The sequence below is a fragment of the Pongo pygmaeus genome, chromosome 1, assembly GCF_028885625.2.
Source record: "Pongo pygmaeus isolate AG05252 chromosome 1, NHGRI_mPonPyg2-v2.0_pri, whole genome shotgun sequence".
NCBI classification, from domain to species: Eukaryota; Metazoa; Chordata; class Mammalia; order Primates; family Hominidae; genus Pongo; species Pongo pygmaeus.
The window spans coordinates 24,482,058-24,504,854 of NC_072373.2; the positions used below are offsets into that span (position 1 = coordinate 24,482,058).

General features: G+C 38.4%; 1 protein-coding gene across 2 annotated transcripts in view; it reads right to left on the reverse strand.

The window, feature by feature from the left end:
- Positions 1 to 22,797, reverse strand: part of DNAH14 (dynein axonemal heavy chain 14) — a 510,612-nt gene that overhangs the window by 316,855 nt on the left and 170,960 nt on the right. For both annotated transcript variants that reach the window (XM_063672417.1, XM_054474368.2), the window contains exons 22-23: positions 21,256 to 21,377; positions 17,593 to 17,764 (exon numbers count right to left, since the gene is read on the reverse strand). In XM_063672417.1, the coding sequence (XP_063528487.1) occupies positions 17,593 to 17,764; positions 21,256 to 21,377 (294 nt within the window). The remainder of the gene's footprint in view (positions 1 to 17,592; positions 17,765 to 21,255; positions 21,378 to 22,797) is intronic.

Consider the following 22,797-nt stretch of genomic DNA (forward strand, 5'->3'; position numbering starts at 1 on the left):
TAGGCCTCCCCCTAAATTGCTCTCATTATAACAATATAAGAAGCCCTCCATCTGTCTTTGTTCTCCTTTAGCTACTGTCTACTTGCTTGTCTTCTCTCCACGAAGTTCTTGAAAAGAACTTGTGAAGTCAGATTCTTTGTATCTCTCAGTTGTCTTGTGCTCTGCCACCTGGCCCTGACTATTACCAAATTTACCGAGAGCTTTTCAGTCTTTGTGTTACATGATATTTTCATAGCATTTGATACTGTTGACTCTGCCCTTCATTTTGACTTCTAAAATTTCACTCTCTTCCATCCCTAAGCTACATCTTATTATTTTCCATCAAAAGTCCCTCTTTGACCCATACATCTTAATGCTGACATCTGTTAAGTTCCAACCTCATCACTTTTCCTACTCATTATGCTCTTCTTGAGCTATTCGATACAGACATACTTGCTCTTCAGCTCAGATCACTTCTCTCTGCCCTGGATCTACATACCCAATTGCTAATTGAAGATGTTTACTTGAATGTCCTGTAAGTATTAGATTTTCAATATGAACCAAACATATCTAGGCATAACCTGGGACCTCTTTCTTTTATTCTCTACTTCCTATCTGATGCTCCAAGCTCTACCTTCTCTCATCTTCCTCATGGCCTTACTTTAGCCTCCAATATTTCTAGTCTTTTAACTGATTTTTAAATATCTATTCTCATTGCCTCCAATCCACTCTATGCTTCTTTCCAGAGAGATATTTCTGATTTAATTATTTCACTCTCTTATTTAAAATCCTTCAGTGGCTACTTATAAAAGTAAAAACTCATTGTGATATTCAAGGCCCTTCACCCTCTGTCCTCTGCCTGACTGGAGAATCTCATCTCTCACCACTTTCCCATCTGCAAACTGTTTTATCTGTACCATCTTGCTTACAAATCCAGAATGTGCCATACCTGCTCATGGCTCCATGTCTTTGTACTTTTTACCTTTGCCTAAAATACTCTTCCCACCTACCCATCCTTCTCTAATCTAACTCTTTTATCTATCTAACACCTACATTTCTTTCAAGACCAGTTATCATTGCCAGTTATCATTGCCCACAGGCTGGGTTAATTTCTCCTCTTTTATATGGCCATACCATCCAACCCATCATAGCATACATCACATTGTAATATCTCCTTACTCTTTTTGTCTCCTAAAATAGATTTTGAGTTCTGTAATAGCAGGGAATATGTCTTTTATCTTTGTAGTACCAACACATAGCAGCAATGCCTGATAAAAAATGGTGCTCAATACATGAATAAATGGAAAGCTATTGGTTTGTAATGATCCTCAGTAATAGTCTAAAGATGTGCTGGAAATATTTGGAAGCCTTATCTCAATGATGACTTGGTAAACCAGCTATTATTAACCAGAATCAATCTGGCTGCAGCCCCTTATGCTTGCTCCAGAGTGCAGATTTCAATAGAAGAGGGCCTATATGGGCAGATAATTTTGTATAGGCTGTGATTGCCTATAGTTGTTTTGGAGGGCTCATCACAACCACTGTTACTTGTGTTCAGTAAGCAAAAGCAATTAATGCCTGAATAAAAATCTTGGTTCATGAGGTAAAGTGAATACGTACACCACAAATCTCAAAAATTAAAATGTAGTATTTTAGGATACATGTCTAGCTTATACTTTAATGTTCTGAGAATGTATAAATATATGGAATCAGTAATTTAATTTATAGACTCATAAAAACATTGTTTCAACTTTTGCAGAATTTGTCAACTTAATAGTGCTAATAAAAATAGTTAACCTGCACAAGACTCAGTGCTGTGCTGGCTTCAGGTCTGACCCACCACAGCTCCAGTGATGGTGGCCACAGGGTGCTTTTGTCACCCTTCCGCCAGCTCTAGGCAGCTTAGCACACAGAGAGAGTCTCCATTGTTAGGGAAAAAGCAATTATTTTTGTCAGCACTTGTGCTTTAAATGCATCATCTCAGTGACAAAACCCCTCAAGGTAGCACTATCATTATTCTCAACTTTAAGATAAGGAAGGCAAGATGGCTGAATAGACTCCTCCACTGATTGTGCTCCCCACAGATATAACAAATTTAACAACTATCTCTATGAAAAAAGCATCTTCATACAAAGGTAAGCATTCATAGTACCTGGTTTTAACTTTATATTGCTGAAAGAGACACTTAAGAGAGTAGGAAAAACAGTCTTGAATTGCTGAAGCCACCCTTCCCCCACCCCCCGTGGTGGACTTGTGGCACAGAGAGAGAATGAGTGTGCTTGGGGGAGAGAGAGCACAGTGACTGTGGGATTTTGCATTGAAACTCAGTGCTGCCAACACTGGACATAACTCAGCTGAAGCCCACAGACGGAACATTTAGACCAGCCCTAGCCAGAGGGTAATCATCCATTCCAGCAGTCAGAACTTTAGTTTTGGTAAGCCTTGCCTCTGTGGGCTAAAGTGGTCTAGGGTTCTAAACAAACTTGAAAGGCAGGATAGGCCATAAAGACTGCAAGTCCTAGGCAAGTCCTAGTGCCGTGCTGGGCTCAGAGCCAGTGGACTGGGGGGACACATGATCTATTGAGACACCAGCTGAAGCAGCTAAAGGAGAGCTTGCATCGCCTCTCCCCCAACCCCAGGCAGCACAGCTCCCAGCTCCAAAAGAGACTTGTTACCTCCACTTCAGGACAGGAGAGGGAAGACTAAAGAGGACTTTTTCTTCCAACTTGGATACTGGCTCAGCCATAGTAGGATAGGGCACCTGGCAGAGTCATGAGGCTCCCATTCTAGGCCCTAGATCTTGGATGACATTTCTAGACACACTCTGGGTCAGAAGGGAACCTGCTGCCTTGAACAGAAGGATCCAGTACTAGCAGGATTCATCACCTGCTAACTAAACAGCCCTTGGGCCCTGAATAATCAGCAACAGTAGCCAGGTAGTACATGCCATGGGCCTTGGGTGAGACTCTGAGACATTTTGGCTTCACATGTGACCCACCATGTTCCCAGCTGTTTTGGCTATGAGGGAAGACTTCTTCTGCTTGAGAAAAGCACAGTGTAAAGTGTAAAGTGGACTTTCCCTTACAGCTTAGGTACCAGCTTGGCTACAATGGGGTAGGGCACCAAGCAGGCGCTTGGGGTCTCTGATTCCAGGCCTTGCCTCTTGGATGGCATTTCGGGACCTGCCCTGGGCTAGAATGGAGTCCACTACCCTGAAGGGTGAGTCCAAAGCCTGGCAGCATTTACTACAAAGTAACTAAAGAGCCCTTGGGCTTTAGTGAACATCAGCGGTACCCCGGCAGTACTCCCTATGGACTTGTGGTGGTGAGGGCCATGGAGAAAGACTCGTCTGCCTGTGGAAAGGGAAGGGAAGAGTGAGAAGGACTGTGTCGTGTGGTTTGAGTGCCAGCTGAGGTGTAGTAGAATAGAGAAGTATATTTCTAAGGTTTCTGACTATAGATACTGGTTCCCAGACGGCATCTCTGGAACTGCCCGGGGCCCAGGGGGAACTCATTACTCTTAAGGGAACAACACAAGCCTGGCTGGCTTCACCACCTGCTGATTATGCAGCTCTAGGGCCTTGAACAAACATAGGCAGTAGCCAGGTAGTGATTATAGTGGGCCTTGCACAAGACTCAGTCAGTGCTGGCTTCAGGTCTGACCCACCACAGCTCCAGTGATGGTGGCCACATGCATGCTTGTGTCACCCCTCCACCAGTTCCAGGCAGCTCAGCACACAGAGAATGACTCAATTGTTTGGGAAAAAGTAAGGGAAGAGAACAAGATTGGTAATCTGGAGAATTCTTCTGAATCTTATCCAAGACCACCAAGGTGGTACCTTGTCTGCAAGAACCACAGCATTACTGAGCTTTGGATACTCCCTAATGAAAATACAGCTGCAGTGAGCAATAACATAGATAGTAACAGCCAAGTTTCTTAAAATACCTGGAAGACCTGCCCAAGAATGATAAGTTCAAACAAGCCCAGACTGCAAAACTACAATAAATACATAACTCTTCAATGCCAACACCAACAAAGCCTCAAGACCACCCAGGAAAACATAACCTTACCAAATAAACTAAATAAGGCTCCAGGGAGCAACCCCAAAGTGACAGAGATATGTGACTTTTCAGATAGAGAATTCAATACCTATGTTAAGAAAACTCAAAGAAATTAAAGATAACAAAGAAAAGGAATTCAGAATCCTTTCAGACAAATTTAACAAAGAAATTGATATGACTGAAAAGAATCAAGCAGAAATTCTGGATTTGAAAAATGCAATTGACATACTGAAGACTGCATCAGAGTCTCTTAGTAGCAGAATTGATCAAGCAGAAGAGAGAATTAGTGAGCTTCGAGACAGCCTATTTGAAAATACAGACGAGGCATCAGAAAAAAAGAATAAAAAAGAATAAAGCATGCCTACAAGATCTATAAAATAGCAGCTAGAAAAATAAAACATAGCCTAAAAATAGAAAAGCTAAGTTACTGGCCTTAAAGAGAAGGTAGAGATGAAGACAGGGGTTGAAATGGATAATAACAGAAAACTTCTCAAACCTAGAGAAAGAGATCAGTATTGAAGTACAAGAAGGTTATAGAACACCAAACAGATTTAACCCAAAGAAGGCTTCCTCAAGGCATTTAATATTCAAACTTCCAAAATTCAAGGATAAAGAAAGGATCCTAAAAGTAGCAAGAGGAAAGAAACAAATAAAACACAATGGAACTCCAATATATCTGGCAGTAGACTTTTCAGTGGAAACCTTACAGGCCAAGAGAGAGTGGCATGACTTACTTCAAGTGCAGAAGGAAAAAAAGCTTTTACCCTAGTATAGTATATCTGTCCAAAATATCCTTCAAACAGGAAGGGGACATAAAGATTTTCAAAACAAACAAAAGCTGAGGGATTTCACCAAGATGACACATGTTATACAAGAAATGTTGAAGAGAGTCCATCAATCAGAAAAACACAAAATATTGTAATGCTATAATTGTGGTGTGTAAATTACTCATATCTTAAGTAGAAAGGCTAAAAGACAAAGTAATAAAAAAATAACTAGAACAACTTTTCAAGACATAGATCACACAATATGGTATAAATAGAAAAAACCAAAAAGTTAAAAAGGGGGACAAAGTTAAACTGTAGAGTTTTTATTAGCTTTGTTTTTGCTCATTTGTTTGTTTATGCAATCAATGTTGTCACCAATTTAAAATAACAGTTATATGATATTATTTGCAAGCCTCATGGTAACCTCAGATCCAAAAAGATAAAATAGATACATAAAAAAGAAAAAGCAATACATTACAAAATGCCACCAAAGAAAATCACCTTCACTAAAAAGAAGACAGGAGGGAAGGAAAGAAGGAAGAGAAGACCACAAAACAACCAGAAAACAAATTTTAAAAATGGCAAGCGTAAGTCCTTACTTATGAATGATAACACTGAATGTAAATGGACCAAACTCTCCAATAGGACATAAAGTGGCTGAATAGATTTAAAAAAAAGACTCAACAACCTGCTCCCGATAAGAAACACACTTCACCTATAAAGGCACACATAGACTGAAACTAAAAGGGTGGAAAAAGATATTCCATGCAAATGGAAACCAAAAAAGAGCAAGAATAGCTCTATTTATATCACACAAATTAGATTTCATGACAAAAACCATAAAAAGACAAAGAAAGTCATTACATAATGATAAAAGGGTCAATTCAGCAAGAGGATATAACAATTATAAATATAAATGCACCCAACCCTGAAGGGCCCACACATATAAAGCAAATATTATTCAAGCTAAAGAGAGAGATAGACCACAATCCAATAGCTGGAGACTTCAATACTCCACTTTCAGCACTGGACAGATCATCCAGACAGAAAATCAACAAAGAAACATTGGAATTAATCTGCACAATAGACCAAATGGACCTAATAGATAATTACAGAACATTTCATCCAATGGTTGCAGGATGCACATTCTAACTCAGCCCATGGATCATTTTCAAGGAATGATATGTTAGGCCATAAAACAAGTCTTAAAACATTCAAAAACACTGAAATAATACCAAGTATCTTTTCTGACCACAATGGAATAAAACTAGAATTCAATTACAAGAGGAATTATGGAAATTATATAAACACATGGAATTTAAACCATATGCTCCTGAATGACCATGTCAGTGTCAATGAAGACATTAAGAAGAAAATTGGAAAATAATAACAGAAACACAACATACCAAAACCTATGGGATATACCAAAAGGGGAGTTTATAGCTGTGTCTATGTCAAAAAAGTAGAAAAACTTCAAATAACCTAAAAACGCACCTGAAAGAATTAGAAAAGAGCAAACTAAACTCAAAATTAGTAGAGGAAAACAAAGATCAGAACTGAAATAAATGAAATTAAACTATAGAAAAGATAAATAAAATGAAAAGTTGTTTAAAAAAAAAAAGAAAACTGACAAACCTTTAGCCAGACTAAGAAAAAAAAAAGAAAGAAGACCCAAATAAATACAATCAGAGATAAAAAAGGAGACATGACAACCAGTACCACAGAAATTCAAAGGATCACTAGAGACTACTATGAGCAACTATATGCCAATAAATTGGAAGATCTAGTAGGAATGGATAAATTCCTAAACATATACAACCTACCAATATTGAATCATGAAGAAATATAAAACCTGAACAGACTAATAACAAGTAATGAGATCAAAGCTGTAAAAAAGTCTCCCAGCAAAGAAAAGCCTAGGACCTGATGCTTCACTGCTGAATTTTGCCAAACATTTAAAGAAGAACTAATACCAATCCTCACAGAGTCTTCCAAAAAATAGAGAAAGGAATAATTCCAAACTCATTCTGTGATGCCAGTATTATCCTGATACTAAAAGCAGACAAAGACACATTAAAAAAGAAAACTACAGGTCCATATCCCTGGTGAAAATTGATGCAAAAATCCTCAACAAAATGCATGCAAACCAAAGTCAACAACACATTTAAAAGGTGATTTATCATGACCAAGTGGGATTCATCCCAGTGATGCAATGATGGTTCAAAATATGCAAATAAACCAGTGTGAAACATCATATCAACAGAATAAAGAACAAAAACCATATGATCATTTCAACTGATGCTGAAAAAGCATTTGATTAAATTCAACACTGAATATAGAAGAAACATATCCAACAAAATAAAAGCCACATATGACAGACTCACAGCTAGTATCACACTAAATGGGGAGAAAATGAAAGCCTTTCCTCTAAGATCTGGAAGGTCATAGAGGCCAAGGGTGCCCAGTTTCCCCACTGTTATTCAATGTTAACACTGAAGTCCTAGCTGGAGCAATCAGAAAAGAGAAAGAAACAAAGAGCATCCAAGTTGGAAAAGCAGAAGTCAAACTCTCCTTGTTTGCAGATGATATGATCTTATATAGAGGAAAACCTAAAGACTCCACCAAAAAACTACTAGAACTGATAAACAAGTAAAGTTACAGGATACAAAATCAACATACAAAAATCAGTAGCATTTCTATATGCCAAGAGTGAACAATATGACAAAAAAAATCAAGAAAGTAATCTCATTTACAATAGCTACACATAAAATTAAGTACCTAGGAATCAACCTAAGAAGTGAAAGATCTCTATAATAAAAAATATAAAACATTGATGCAAGGAATTGATGAGGACACCAAAAAATGGAAAGATATTCCATATTACATGAATTGCAAGAATCAATATTGTTAAAATGTCCCCACTACTCAAAGCAATGTACAGAGTCAATGCAGTCCCTATCAGAGTACCAATGACATTCTTCACAGAAATAGAAAAACTATCCTAAAATTTATACTGAGCCACAAAAGACCCAGAATATCCAAAGCTATCCTGGGCAAAAAGAACAAAGCTGGAAGAATCACATTACCTGACTTTAAACTGTATCACAGAACTACAGTAACCAAAATAGCAAAGTAGTCACATAAAAACAGACACATAGACCAGTGGAACAGAATGAGAAATCCAGAAAAAATCCGTACATCTACAGTGAACTCATTTTTGACCAAGGTGCCAAGAACATACATTGGAAAAAGGGCAGGTTCCTCAACAAATGGTGCAGGAAAAATTGGATATCTATATGCAGAAGAATAAAACTAGACTCCTATCTTTCGCCATATACAAAAATCAAATTAAAATGGATTTAACACTTAAATCTGAGACCTCAAATTATTAAACTACTAAAAGAAAACGCTGTGGAAATTCTCTAGTTTATTAGACTGGGCAAAGACTTCTTGAGTAGTACCTCATGAGCACAGACAACCACAGGAAAAATGGACAAATGGTATCATATCAAGTTAAAAAGCTTTGCACAACAAAGGAATCAACAAAATAATGAAGAGACAACCCACAGAATGGGAGAAAATATTTTTAAACTATCCATCTGACAAGGGATTAATAACTATTAATAGAATATACATGGAGTTCAAACAGCTCTATAGGAAAAAATGTAATAATAATTTAATAATCTGATTTTAAAATGGGCAAAAGATCTGAACAGACATTTCTCAAAAGAAGACATACAAATGGCAACCAGGTTGTATTAGTCAGGGTTCTCTAGAGGGACAGGACTAATAGGACAGATGTATATATGAAAGGGAGTTTATTAAGGAGTATTGACTTACACGGTCACAAGGTGAAGTCCCACAATAGGCCTTCTGCAAGCTGAGAAGAAAGGAAGCCAGTTAGAATCCCAAAACCTCAAAGGTAGGGAAGCCAACAGTGCAGCCTTCAGTCTGTGGCTGAAGGCCTGAGAGCCCCTGGCAAACCACTGGTGTAAGTCCAAGAGTCCAAAAGCTGAAGAACTTGGAGTCTGATGTTCAAGGGCAGGAAGCATCCAGCAAGGGAGAAAGATAAAGGCCAGAAGACTCAGCCAGTCTAGTCCTTCCACGTTCCTCTGCCAGTTTTTATCCTAGCGGCACTGGCAGCTGATTAGATGGTGTCTACCCAGATTGAGGGTGGGTCTGGCTGTCCCAGTCCACTGACTCAAATGTTAATCTCCTTCGGCAACAACCTTACAGACACACCCAAGAACAATACTTTGCATCCTTTAATCCAGTAAAGTTGACACTCAATACTAACCATCACACAGGTATATGAAAAAGTGTTTATTATCACTGATCATCAAGGAAATGCAAATCAAAGTGACGATGAGATATCATCTCACTTCAGTTAAAATGGCTTTTTTCCAAAAGACAGGCAATAAAAAATGTTGGCAAGGATATAGAGAAAAGGGAACCCTTGTACACTGTTTGTGGGAATGTAAATTAGTACAACCACTATGGAGAACAGTTCGGAAGTTCCTCAAAAAACTAAAAATACAGATACCATAAGATTCAGCAATTCAGGTATCCATGGCAGGTGGGGTTCTCGTTCTGTGCTTTGGAGAGCCTCTGCCTCTGTCTCCATACAGAGGAGCTTCTTCCTTCTTTCTTCCCACTTCTATCTTGCCTACTAAACTCTGGGCTCCTTAAAACCACTCCACGTATGTCCGTGGCGTTTTGTCTAAGCCGGCATGAGGACAAAGAACCTTGGTGTTCCTCCACTCATCGGAGCCATATCAGTAAGTTTTTGTTGAAAGCCAGGTGTCAGGTAAAAGGAACTCAGTTTCAGTCACATGTTGAAAAAGACTAAAGCAGCACGCAGCTGGACATCTGAGAACGGACAGACTGCCTCCTCAAGTAGGTCCCTGACCCCCAAGTAGCCTAACTCGGAGGCACCCCCTAGTAGGGGCAGACGGAGACCTCACACGGCCGGGTACTCCTCTGAGACAAAACTTCCAGAGGAACGATCAGGCAGCAACATTTGCTGCTCACTAATATCCGCTGTTCTGCAGCCTCCGCTGCTGATACCCAGGCAAACAGGGTCTGGAGTGGACGTCCAGCAAACTCCAACAGACCTGCAGCTGAGGGTCCTGACTGTTAGAAGGAAAACTAACAAACAGAAAGGACATCCACACCAAAACCCCATCTGTACGTCACCATCATCAAAGACCAAAGGTAGATAAAACCACAAAGACGGGGAAAAAACAGAGCAGAAAAACTGGAAACTCTAAAAATCAGAGCGCCTCTCCTCCTCCAAAGGAACGCAGCTCCTCCCCAGCAATGGAACAAAGCTGGATGGAGAATGACTTTGACGAGTTGAGAGAAGGCTTCAGACGATCAAACTACTCTGAGCTAAAGGAGGAAGTTTGAACCCATGGCAAAGAAGTTAAAAACCTTGACAAAAAATTAGACAAATGGCTAACTAGAATAACCAACACAGAGAAGTCCTTAAAGGACATGATGGAGCTGAAAACCAAGGCACGAGAACTACGTAACAAATGCACAAGCCTCAGCAGCCGATTTGATCAACTTCATTGATCAAGCCGATGAAGAAAGGGTATCAGCAATGGAAGATCAAGTGAATGAAATGAAGTGAGAAGAAAAGTTTAGAGAAAAAAGAATAAAAAGAAACCAACAAAGCCTCCAAGAAACATGAGACTATGTGAAAAGACCAAATCTACATCTGATTGATGTAACCTGAAAGTGACGGGGAGAATGGAAACAAGTTGGAAAACACTCTGCAGGATATTATCCAGGAGAACTTCCCCAATCTAGCAAGGCAGGCCAACATTCAAATTCAGGAAATACAGAGAACGCCACAAAGATACTCCTTGAGAAGAGCAACTCCAAGACACATAATTGTCAGATTCACCAAAGTTGACACGAAGGAAAAAATGTTAAGGGCAGCCAGAGAGAAAGGTCGGGTTACCCACAAAGGGAAGCCCATCACACTAACAGCTGATCTCTTGGCAGAAACTCTGAAAGCCAGAAGAGAGTGGGGGCCAATATTCAACATTCTTAAAGAAAAGAATTTTCAACCCAGAATTTCATATCCAGCCAAACTAAGCTCCATAAGTGAAGGAGAAATAAAATCCTTTACAGACAAGCAAATGCTGAGAGATTTTGTCACCACCAGGCCTGCCCTACAAGAGCTCCTGAAGGTAGCACTAAACATGGAAAGGAACAACTGGTACCAGCCACTGCAAAAACATGCCAAATTGTAAAGACCATTGAGGCTAGGAAGAAACTGCATCAACTAATGAGCAAAATAACCAGCTAACATCATAATGACAGGATGAAATTCACACATAACAATGGTAACCTGAAATGTAAATGGGCTAAATGCTCCAATTAAAAGACACAGACTGGGAAATTGGATAAAGAGTCAAGACCCATCAGTGTGCTGTATTCAGGAAACCCATCTCATATGCAGAGACACACATAGTCTCAAAATAAAGGGATGGAGGAAGATCTACCAAGCAAATGGAAAACAAAAAAAGGCAAGGGTTGCAATCCTAGTCTCCGATAAAACAGACTTTAAACCAACAAAGATCAAAGGAGACAAAGAAGGCCATTACATAATGGTAAATGGATCAATTCAACAAGAAGAGCTAACTATCCTAAATATATATGCACCCAATACAGGAGCACCCAGATTCAGAAAACAAGTCTTTAGGACCTACAAAGAGACTTAGACTCCCACACAGTAATACTGGAGACTTTAGCACCCCACTGTCAACATTAGACAGATCAACAAGACAGAAAGTTAACAAGGATATCCAGGAATTGAACTCAGCTCTGCACCAAGCGGACCTAATAGACATCTACAGAACTCTCCACCACAAATCAACAGAATATACATTCTTCTCAGCACTACACCGCACTTATTCCAAAATTGACCACATAGTTGGAAGTAAAGCACTCCTCAGCAAATGTAAAAGAACGGAAATTATAACAAACTGTCTCTCAGACCACACTGCAATCAAACTAGAATTCAGGATTAAGAAACTCACTCAAAACTGCTCAACTACACGGAAACTGAACAACCTGCTCTTGAATGACTACTGGGTACATAACGAAATGAAGGCAGAAATAATGATGTTCTTTGAAACCAATGAGAACAAAGACACAACATACCAGAATCTCTGGGACACATTCAAAGCAGTGTGTAGAGGGAAATTTATAGCACTCAATGCCCATAAGTGAAAGCAAAAAAGATCGAAAATTGACACCCTAACATCACAATTAAAAGAACTAGAGGAGCAAGAGCAAACACATTCAAAAGCTTGCAGAAGGCAAGAAATAACTAAGATCACAGCAGAACAGAAGGAAATAGAGACACAAAACACCCTTCAAAAAATCAATGAATCCAGGTTTTTTGAAAAGATCAACAAAATTGATACACTGCTAGCAAGACTAATAAAGAAGAAAAAGATACATGTGCACAATGTGCAGGCAAGTTACATATGTATACACGTGCCATGCTGGTGCGCTGCACCCACCAACTTGTCATCTAGCATTAGGTATATCTCCCAATGCTACCCCTCCCCCCTCCCCCCACCCCACAACAGTCCCCGAAGTGTGATGTTCCCCTTCCTGTGTCCATGTGTTCTCATTGTTCAATTCCCACCTATGAGTGAGAATATGCGCTGTTTGGTTTTTTGTTCTTGCGATAGTTTACTGAGAATGATGATTTCCAATTTCATCCATGTCCCTACAAAGGACGTGAACTCATCATTTTTTATGGCTGCATAGTATTCCATGGTGTATATGTGCCACATTTTCTTAATCCAGTCTATCATTGTTGGACATTTGGGTTGGTTCCAAGTCTTTGCTATTGTGAATAATGCGGCAATAAACCCTAAAGTATAATAATTATAATAATAATAATAATAATAATAAAAGAAAAAAAAAAATTTAAAATTAGCCCAACACAGCAGTGCACACCTGCAGTCCCAGCTACTTGGAAGGCTGAGGCAGGAGGATCGCTTGGGCCCAGGAATTCAAGGCTGAGGTGAACTGTGATAGCAACACTGCACTCCAGCCAGGGCAACAGAGTAAGACTTCGCCTCTACAAAAGAAAAAGAAAAACGCAGGCTCCAACTCTGGAGTTACTGAATCAGGATCTCAGAATGTAGAGATCTGCCATTTCAAAAAAACTTCCCCTAGAGATTCTGATCAGCCAGGTGTGGGCCACATGAACTCTAAGCTCCCTTAAACTTTTGATATTTTATGAGCCTATTAAATCAAAGTGCAAAAAATGTGAGTCCAAACTGAGCAAACAAATCCCATCTCCCCATGCCCAGCCTCCCTGGATTGAGAAAGCCACACTGCCTGGTGAGTAAGCAGGGAGAGAATTCTCATTAACCCAAAGACCATCTTTGAAAACAGACTGGCTGTGGCCAGGTGTGGTGGCCCACGCCTGTAACCCCATACCTTTGGGAGGCCGAGGCAGGAGGATCGCTTGAACCCAGGAGTTGGAGACCAGCATGGGCAACATGGCGAGACCCTGTCTCCATCTTTTAAAGTAAGAAAACAAAATAAAAAAACCCAGACTGGCAAAAAAAAAAAAAAAAAAAAAAAAAAAAAAAAAAAAAGAATGTATATGTGTTCCAATACAGTAGATATTGCCAAACAGTTTTCCAAAGGCGTTGTACCAGTTTATATCCCCACCAAAAACATACAAAAATGTTGATTGTTCCATACTTTGTCATATCATATTAGATAATGTTTTAAAGTTTAGCTATCCTAATGGATGTGTAGTCATATTTCCTTATGGTATTGATTTGCATTTTTACAAATATATGATGAAATTGAAAAAAAAAAAAAAAAAGAAGAAAAAGAGAAGAATCAAATAGACACAATACAAAATGATAAAGGGGACATCACAACCAATCCCACAGAAATACAAACTACCATCAGAGAATACTATCAACACCTCTATGCAAATAAACTAGAAAATCTAGAAGAAATGGATAAATTCCTCAACACATACACCTTCCCAAGACTAAACCAGGAAGAAGTTGGATCCCTGAATAGACCAATAACAGGCTCTGAAATTGAGGCAATAATTAATAGCTTACCAACCAAAAAAAGTCCAGGACCAGATGGATTCACAGCCGAATTCTACCAGAGGTGCAAGGAAGAGCTGGTACCATTCCTTCTGAAGCTATTCCAAACAATAGAAAAAGAGGGAATCCTCCCTAACTCATTTTATGAGGCCAGCATCATCCTGATACCAAAGCCTGGCAGAGACACAACAAAAAAAGAGAATTTTAGACCAATATCCCTGATGAACATCGATGCAAAAATCCTCAATAAAATACTGGCAAACCAAATCCAGCAGCACATCAAAAAGCTTATCCACCATGATCAAGTGGGCTTCATCCCTGGGATGCAAGGCTGGTTCAACATACACAAATCAATAAATGTAATCCAGCATATAAACAGAACCAATGACAAAAACCAAATGATTATCTCAACAGATGCAGAAAAGGCCTTTGACAAAATTCAACAACGCTTCATGCTAAAAACTCTCAATAAATTAGGTATTGATGGGACGTATCTCAAAATAATAAGAGCTATCTATGACAAACCCACAGCCAATATCATACTGAATGGGCAAAAACTGGAAGCATTCCCTTTGAAAAGTGGCAAAAGACAGGGATGCCCTCCCTCACCACTCCTATCCAACATAGTGTTGGAAGTTCCGGCCAGGGCAATTAGGCAGGAGAAGGAAATAAAGGGTATTCAATTAGGAAAAGAGGAAGTCAAATTGTCCCTGTTTGTAGATGACATGATTGTATATCTAGAAAACCCCATCGTCTCAGCCCAAAATCTCCTTAAGCTGATAGGCAACTTCAGCCAAGTCTCAGGATACAAAATCGATGGGCAAAAATCACAAGCATTCTTATACACCAATAACAGACAAACAGAGAGCCAAATCATGAGTGAACTCCCATTCACAATTGCTTCAAAGAGAATAAAATACTTAGGAATCAAACTTACAAGGGACGTGAAGGACCTCTTCAAGGAGAACTACAAACCACTGCTCAATGAAATAAAAGAGGATACAAACAAATGGAAGAACATTCCATGCTCATGGGTAGAAAGAATCAATATCGTGCAAATGGCCATACCATACTGCCCAAGGTAATTTACAGATTCAATGCCATCCCCATCAAGCTACCAGTGACTTTCTTCACAGAATTGGAAAAAACTACTTTAAAGTTCATATGGAACCAAAAAAGAGCCCACATTGCCAAGTCAATCCTAAGCCGAAAGAACAAAGCTGGAGGCATCACACTACCTGACTTCAAACTATACTACTAGGCTACAGTAACCAAAACAGCATGGTACTGGCACCAAAACAGAGATATAGGCCAATGGAACAGAACAGAGGCCTCAGAAATAATGTCGCATATCTACAACTATCTGATCTTTGACAAACCTGACAAAAAGAAGAAATGGGGAAAGGATTCCCTGTTTAATAAATGGTGCTGGGAAAACTGGCTGGCCATATGTAGAAAGCTGAAACTGGATCCCTTTCTTACACCTTATACAAAAATGAATTCAAGATGGATTAAAGACTTAAATGTTAGCCCTAAAACCATAAAAACCCTAGAAGAAAACCTAGGCAATACCATTCAGGACATAGGCATGGGCAAGGACTTCATGTCTAAAACACCAAAAGCAATGGCAACAAAAGCCAAAATTGACAAATGGGATCTAATTAAACTAAAGAGCTTTGCATAGCAAAAGAAATACCATCAGAGTGAACAGGCAACCTACAGAATGGGAGAAAATTTTTGCAATCTACTCATCTGACAAAGGGCTAATATCCAGAATCTACAATGAACTCCAACAAATTTACAAGAAAAAAACAAACAACTCCATCAAAAAGTGGGCGAAGGATATGAACAGACACTTCTCAAAAGAAGACATTTATGCAGCCAAAGACACATGAAAAAATGCTCATCATCACTGGCCATCAGAGAAATGCAAATCAAAACCACAATGAGATCCCATCTCACACCAGTTAGAATGGCAATCATTAAAAAGTCAGGAAACAACAGGTGCTGGAGAGGATGTGGAGAAATAGGAACACTTTTACACTGTTAGTGGGACTGTAAACTAGTTTAATCATTCTGGAAGTGAGTGTGGTGATTCCTCAGGGATCTAGAAGTAGAAATACCATTTGACCCAGCCATCCCATTACTGGGTATATACCCAAAGGATTATAAATCATGCTGCTATAAAGACACATGCACACATATGTTTATTGCGGCACTATTCACAATAGCAAAGACTTGGAACCAACCCAAATGTCCAACAATGATACACTGGATTAAGAAAATGTGGCACATATACACCATGGAATACTATGCAGCCATAAAAAATGATGAGTTCATGTACTTTGTGGGCACATGGATGAAGCTGGAAACCATCATTCTCAGCAAACTATCGCAAGGACAGAAAACCAAACACCGCATGTTCTCACTCATAGGTGGGAAGTGAACAATGAGAACACATGGACACAGGAAGGGGAACATCACACACTGGGTCTGTTGTGGGGTGGGGGGAGGCGGAAGGGATAGCATTAGGAGATATACCTAATGTTAAATGATGAGTTAATGGGTGCAGCACACCAACATGGCACATGTATACATATGTAACTAACCTGCATGTTGTGCACATGTACCCTAAAACTTAAAGTATTAAAAAAAAAAGATTCAGCAATTCCACTGTTAGGTATATACCCAAAAGAAAGGAAATCAGTATATTGAAGACATATCTGCACTCTGTGTTTATTGAAGCACTATTCACAATAACCAAAATTTGGAAGCATCCGAAGTGTCTGTAAACAGATGAATGGATAAAGAAAATGTGATATATATACAAAATGGAGTACTATTCGGCCATAAAAAAGAATGAGCTCTTGTCATCTGCAACAACATGGATGGAACTGGAGGTCATTATGTTAAGTAAAAAAAGCCAGGCACAAAAACACAAACTTCATATGTTCTCATTTATTTGTGGGAGGTAACATTTGAAGCAACTGAAATCATGGAGATAGACAGTAGAAGGATAATAACCAGAGGATAGGAGGAGTAGTGGAGAGAATGAGGGAGAGAGAAGAAGAAGTGGTTAATGGGTACAAAAAACAGAATGAATAAGGTCTAGTATTTGATAGCTGAATGGGGTGACCATACCTAACCATGATTTAATTTTATATTTAAAAATAACTAAAAGATTAACATTGGATAATTTTTAACACAAAGCGTAAGTGCTTGAGGCTATGGATACCCCGTTTACCTTGATGTGATTATTTTATATTGTATGCCTGCATTAAAACATCTCATGTACTCCATAAATATATACACCTACTATGTATCTACAAAAATTAAAAACTAACAATATTTTTAAAAAGTATTAACCTCCTGAAGGAAGTAATGTCTTATATTTAAAAAAAGATAGGATATCTCTTTTAAAAAATAAAAGGTAAGGGAACCTGGGCACTCAAAAGTTTGATAATTTACCAATGGTCATTTAGATTAGTCCATACAGTTTTCCTTTTGATAATAATATTTTTATTAACTCTATAGGTAGTGAGAGTTTAAAAAATTGTTGGCAGCTAGAATAAAGAAAATCTGCACTAGAATTAGCTTCTGCAGTAGATTACATTATGTAACTTTTACTTCACTTTTGTTAAATGATTCACCGCTTTACAATTGCTATAGTTTTACCTCAAGGCTTTTCTTTATATGTTCAAGATGTATATTACAATTTTGCAGAATTTCAAGGACTCCTGCAGAAGTGGTTATCTGCAAAGCATTCTGTTTGTTTTGTATTTTTAACATTATTTTTTTCCACATGGAAATCACTTGAGAGAAAAGTTCTGTTTCTGCTGGGAGTTGCCTTTAAAACAAAATTAGATGTCATTTTATTTTTTTGAAGGCACTATAATTAAAATCTATAATGTAATGCATTGCCACGGAATACTGTTTGAGTTATAAAACATTTGATGTTAAATTTTCTTGATAAATCATCAAAGATACTTTTTAAGTGCCTATTATGTACAAGTGATGTACATGGTAAGAAATGGATAAATTAGACACAACAACCATCATTTAACAAGATTATACTTAGTATACAGTGGAAGACAGATATATAGAAATTCTACATAAGGTAAGTAGAAATAATCTGTGTCCTAAGAAATGTAATAAAACAAAGGGTTACTGACACCCTAGAGCAGAAATGGGATCGTCAAGAGCTTCTTGGAGAAGACATTATTTAATCTGTGTTTTAAAGGAGTAGAGCTTTGATGTGAATAGAAGACAGAGAGGGCATTCAGCTTAGAAGCAAGAGTATAGAGGTATGTATAAAAACACTGAAGCTCTATTAATGGTTATCTCATCTTAGAGGATAAGAAAATGTAAGGGCCATGTCAGCCTTGGTACATAAATTTTCCTTTACAGAATATTATTATTATTTTCTTCCTTTGGAAAAGGGAAGCAAAACCCACATGTGATGTGATAAGCCATTAATATATTAATTTTAGTTTTGTTTCTGTTGTTGTTGGAATTGAATGAGAGAAATATTTTCTATAATTATATAGTTGCATTCTTTCTTTTTTTTCTGTTCACCTATATTTCCCACCCCTCTCCCACCCTAGCCTCAACCTGATTCAAACTCCTCTTGGGTCTGAAGTTGAAGAGGGGAGGAATTTAGAGGGACTTTTTTTCTTCACTCAGCTAGTGTTACTTTGAATCCTCTTTTGCCTCTTACATGCTCTCTGTCATGGCAGGTATCCATAAAGTATATTGCTGGAGATTTCAGAGTACCCCAACAGGAACCTCTATATTGCACCATTCATTGGCTCTTGCCAGCTGACCTCTTACAACCATTCCTCAAGCTCCTGCTCTAAGTAGTATACTTCTGGGATTCCCTTGTTCTGCCATTTTTGGGTGGAGATCTTTCAAGATGGCTCTAGCTTGGAAACCCCTGCTATGTCTGTCAGCATTTCTCAGTTTCTGCACTGTTGACATTTTGGACTACATAATTCTGGTTGGTGTGGGGGGCTGGGGGTAGGGAGAGGTTCTGGTGCATTGTAGAATGTTTAACAATATCCTGGCCTATACCCACTAGATGCCAGTAGTATCCCCTCAGTTGTGACAAGTAAAAATGTTTCCAGACTTTGTGAAATGTCCCCCAGAGGTCAAAAAATCACCTCTGGTTGAAAACCACTGGTCTAAGATAACCATGTATTCCTGCACTTCTTCCTTGCCCTGTTATTAAAGGCTGCTTTAGAATTCTCCAGAGACGAGGCAAGTGCTAGTTTCTAATGTCCCTACACTCTAGGGAAATACATGTCAAGATTTCCCAAGAACCCTTCCACTATTATCTCATTCTCTATCTTGCCTGATGGACCTAAAAGTTTTCTGTAGCTCAACAAAAATCCTATCAAGGAGGAGACTTCAGTCTCACTTTCTCTTAAGCACCCTTCCAATATCTCTGGGATGTCCTAGCACAGCCCTCATAGTTAGTTTGGAGCTCTGGTAAATGGCACTGCATTCTATACTCTCACATATTCCCATTAGAGAGTCTGCCCCTTTAATGAATCTCTTGTCCCATTCTTCTTCTTCATGCTTTCTCCCTGGTATCAGGGCTCATCATCCTGCTCCATTACTCACAGGCAGATCCACTATAGACACACTTTTTCTTTTCTTTAGACCTATTAGATAGATGCCTTCAGAATCCATAGTTGAAAACATCTTTTTCAACTTCAGAAAATCCTATAAAGGAACCATTTAGTGACACTTTGAACTCTCTTGCCTGGAATTCTAATCTTTAGTAAAAGGTAGTATTAAAGTTTAAACTTAAGGGTCAAAGTTGTTGTATCCATAAGGACATACACCTTAGATATGTGGTTTCACCTTTGAGAACTTTCAGAATAACTACTGATCAATCAAATAGAATAATCCCAAGCATTCATATGATAAGAAATATACATGTATAACAAAATGGATATTGTTCCTCACAAAGCAATACTCAAATTTAAACAGTTCCCTTTTGCAATCTTCTAACGGCTTCCCTTTGTCTCCAAAATAAAATACAAAATACTTGACATATTATTCAAGATTTTCCATTGCTATAATAGGCCTTTCAAATACACACCCAATGTTTTCCTACCTTATTTCGGAATGGCTCCTAAACTAGCTTGTATGATTTGCTGTCAATAGTTTAAATTCTGCCTAATTTATTTGTCTCAACTTGAGTACCCTTAAGACCAATCACTTTACAAAGTTAGAGGTCAATGAATTTGAATGGTATGCTGTTCTTTAAAGGTAGAATTTTTAACAACTGCCCAGGCCCTCTATTCTTCCATCTGGCTCAAAGTAATAGTAATAAATTGTTTTTTTTGTTTGTTTGTTTGTTTTCTTGAAACAGTCTCTCTCTGTGGTATGGATCTGGCTGGAGTGCCATCGTGCAGTCACGGCTCATTGCAGCCATGGCCTTCTGGATCCAAGCCATCCTCTCACCTCGACCTCCCAAGTAGCTGGGTGGGACCACAGGCATGTGCTAACAAACCTGGCTGTTTTGTTTGTTTGTTTGTTTTTAAGACATGGGTTTCCCTACGTTGTCCAAGATGTCCTCAAATTCCTGTGCTCAGGTGATCTTGGCCTCCCAAAGTGTTGGGATTACAGGCATGAGCCATCACACTCAGCCTAAGAAATTCTTATTAATGTATGAATGCTACTAAAAACATGTTTATTATTCACATCAAAACCACATTAATATTCCAGAATGAAAGAGACACATAATATTGTAGTTCTGGGATTATAATGATGTATTTGACACTTTTTTTTTTTATACAGAGTCTCGCTCTGTCACCCAGGCTGGAGTGCAGTGGCACAATCTTGGCTTAGTGCATCCTCTACCTCCCAAGTTCAAGTGATTCTCCTGCCTCAGCCTCCTGAATAGCTGGGATTGCAGATGCCCACCACCATGCCCACCTGATTTTTTTATGTTTAGTAAAGACAGGGTTTTACCATGTTGGCCAGGCTGGTCTTGAACTCCTGCCCTCAAGTGATCCACCTGCCTCGGCCTCCCAAAATGCTGAGATTACAGGCATGAGTGAACATGCCCAGCCAATAATGATGTATTAACACTTCTTTCTAAAGCTCTTTATATTTTTATACCAATAGTCAAGTAATAAGGCTTACAGAAATGATGCTTATAATCTCTTATGAAAGAAAAATAATAATGATTCAGCAAATTATACTCCTATGTCTGTAGGTAGGATAGGATAGTTTGTTCATTGAAGAAATGATTTCTCAAAAATTAAAGAAAATAAATTACTCACAATGTATTTTTAACCTGTATATGGTATATTTTAGGTATTTTACCTTCGTATTTCTGAAGAATGAAAGACTGGTTCAAGGTAAAGCCAATTTCTTTGACAATTCATCCATTCCTCAAGGGTGTAAGAAAAGAGAGTCAAGTTTTGATCCCATTCATTCACAAGATCCTACAATGATAAAAACATACACACATACAAATCTAAATATATAAAATTATTCTTTAAGAGTTACATAACAGAAACAGATCAAAGGTGATTATCAGTCATTGACATACAGAAAATAATTAATAGAAGGTCACATAAATGAATACAGATCTAATTATATTTAGTTTTAGGAGAGGTTTAAGATGTCCTGTTCATCCATTTTCTGTCATATTTATTATACAACATGCAAATCTTTTTGTAAAAGATTTGAGTAACACACATACATATGTAGAAATTAACATGAATGTCTAGCACTCAACACTTATTTCCTACTTCTTATCACAGACGAAACATAACCAGGAATGTGATATGCATATTACTTCAGTCCTTTCTTTAAGCATAATTTCACATATAGATGCACATATAATATCCTGAATGTATTACATAAATATAAATACAACCATATTATATACATTGTTTTATAACTTGCATTTCATAACAAATAATGTCTTCTAGAGAGGTTTTATGTCAGTACTTATACGTTTTCTTCAGTATTTTAATGATTTCAGGAAATTCCATTGTATGCCTATAATGTCTTTTTCCAACTGCTATGTTTATTAAAGTAATAGGAAAATGGTCAAAAATAAATTAATACTAAAAGGCTTATTTGCAAACCAGTGGACTTGCCCATCCCCTAACTCTCTGGCTCCTCATGGGGAACCATTTATAACTCATTTATATTTGACTTCTGGTACTTACCTCCATATTTCTTACTTTTTAACTTTATTTTATATTTCAATAGCTTTATTAAGGTATCACTGATACACAAGAAACTGCACATATTTAAAGTATACAATTTTGGCCGGGCACGGTGGCTCACATCTGTAATCCCAGCACTCTGGGAGGCTGAGGTGCGCAGGTCACTTGAGGTCAGGAGTTTGAGACCAGCCTGGCCAACATGGTGAAACCCCGTCTCTACTAAAAATACAACAACAACAACAATAACAACAACAAATTAGCCAGGCATGGTGGCGGGTGCTGGTAATCCCAGATACTCGGGAGGCAGAGGCAGGCGAAATGCCTGAACCCAGGAGGTGGAGTTTGCAGTGGGCGGAGACTGCACCACGGCACTCCAGCCTGGGTGACAAAGCAAGACTCCATCTCAAAAATAAATAATTAAAGTATACAATTTTATGAATTTTAACATGTTCTTCTACCTGTGAAATGATCACTACAATCAAGATAACAAACATATCCATTACCCTGAAAGCATTCTTTGTGTCCTGTTGGAATTCCTTCCTCCTATCCCTGCCTACCCTAACACCAGGCAACCACTGATCTACTTTCTGAAACTATAGTTTGTATTTTCCAGAATTTTATATAAACAGGATCATACAACATGTATTCGCTTTGCTCTGACTTCTTTCACTTAGCATAATTATTT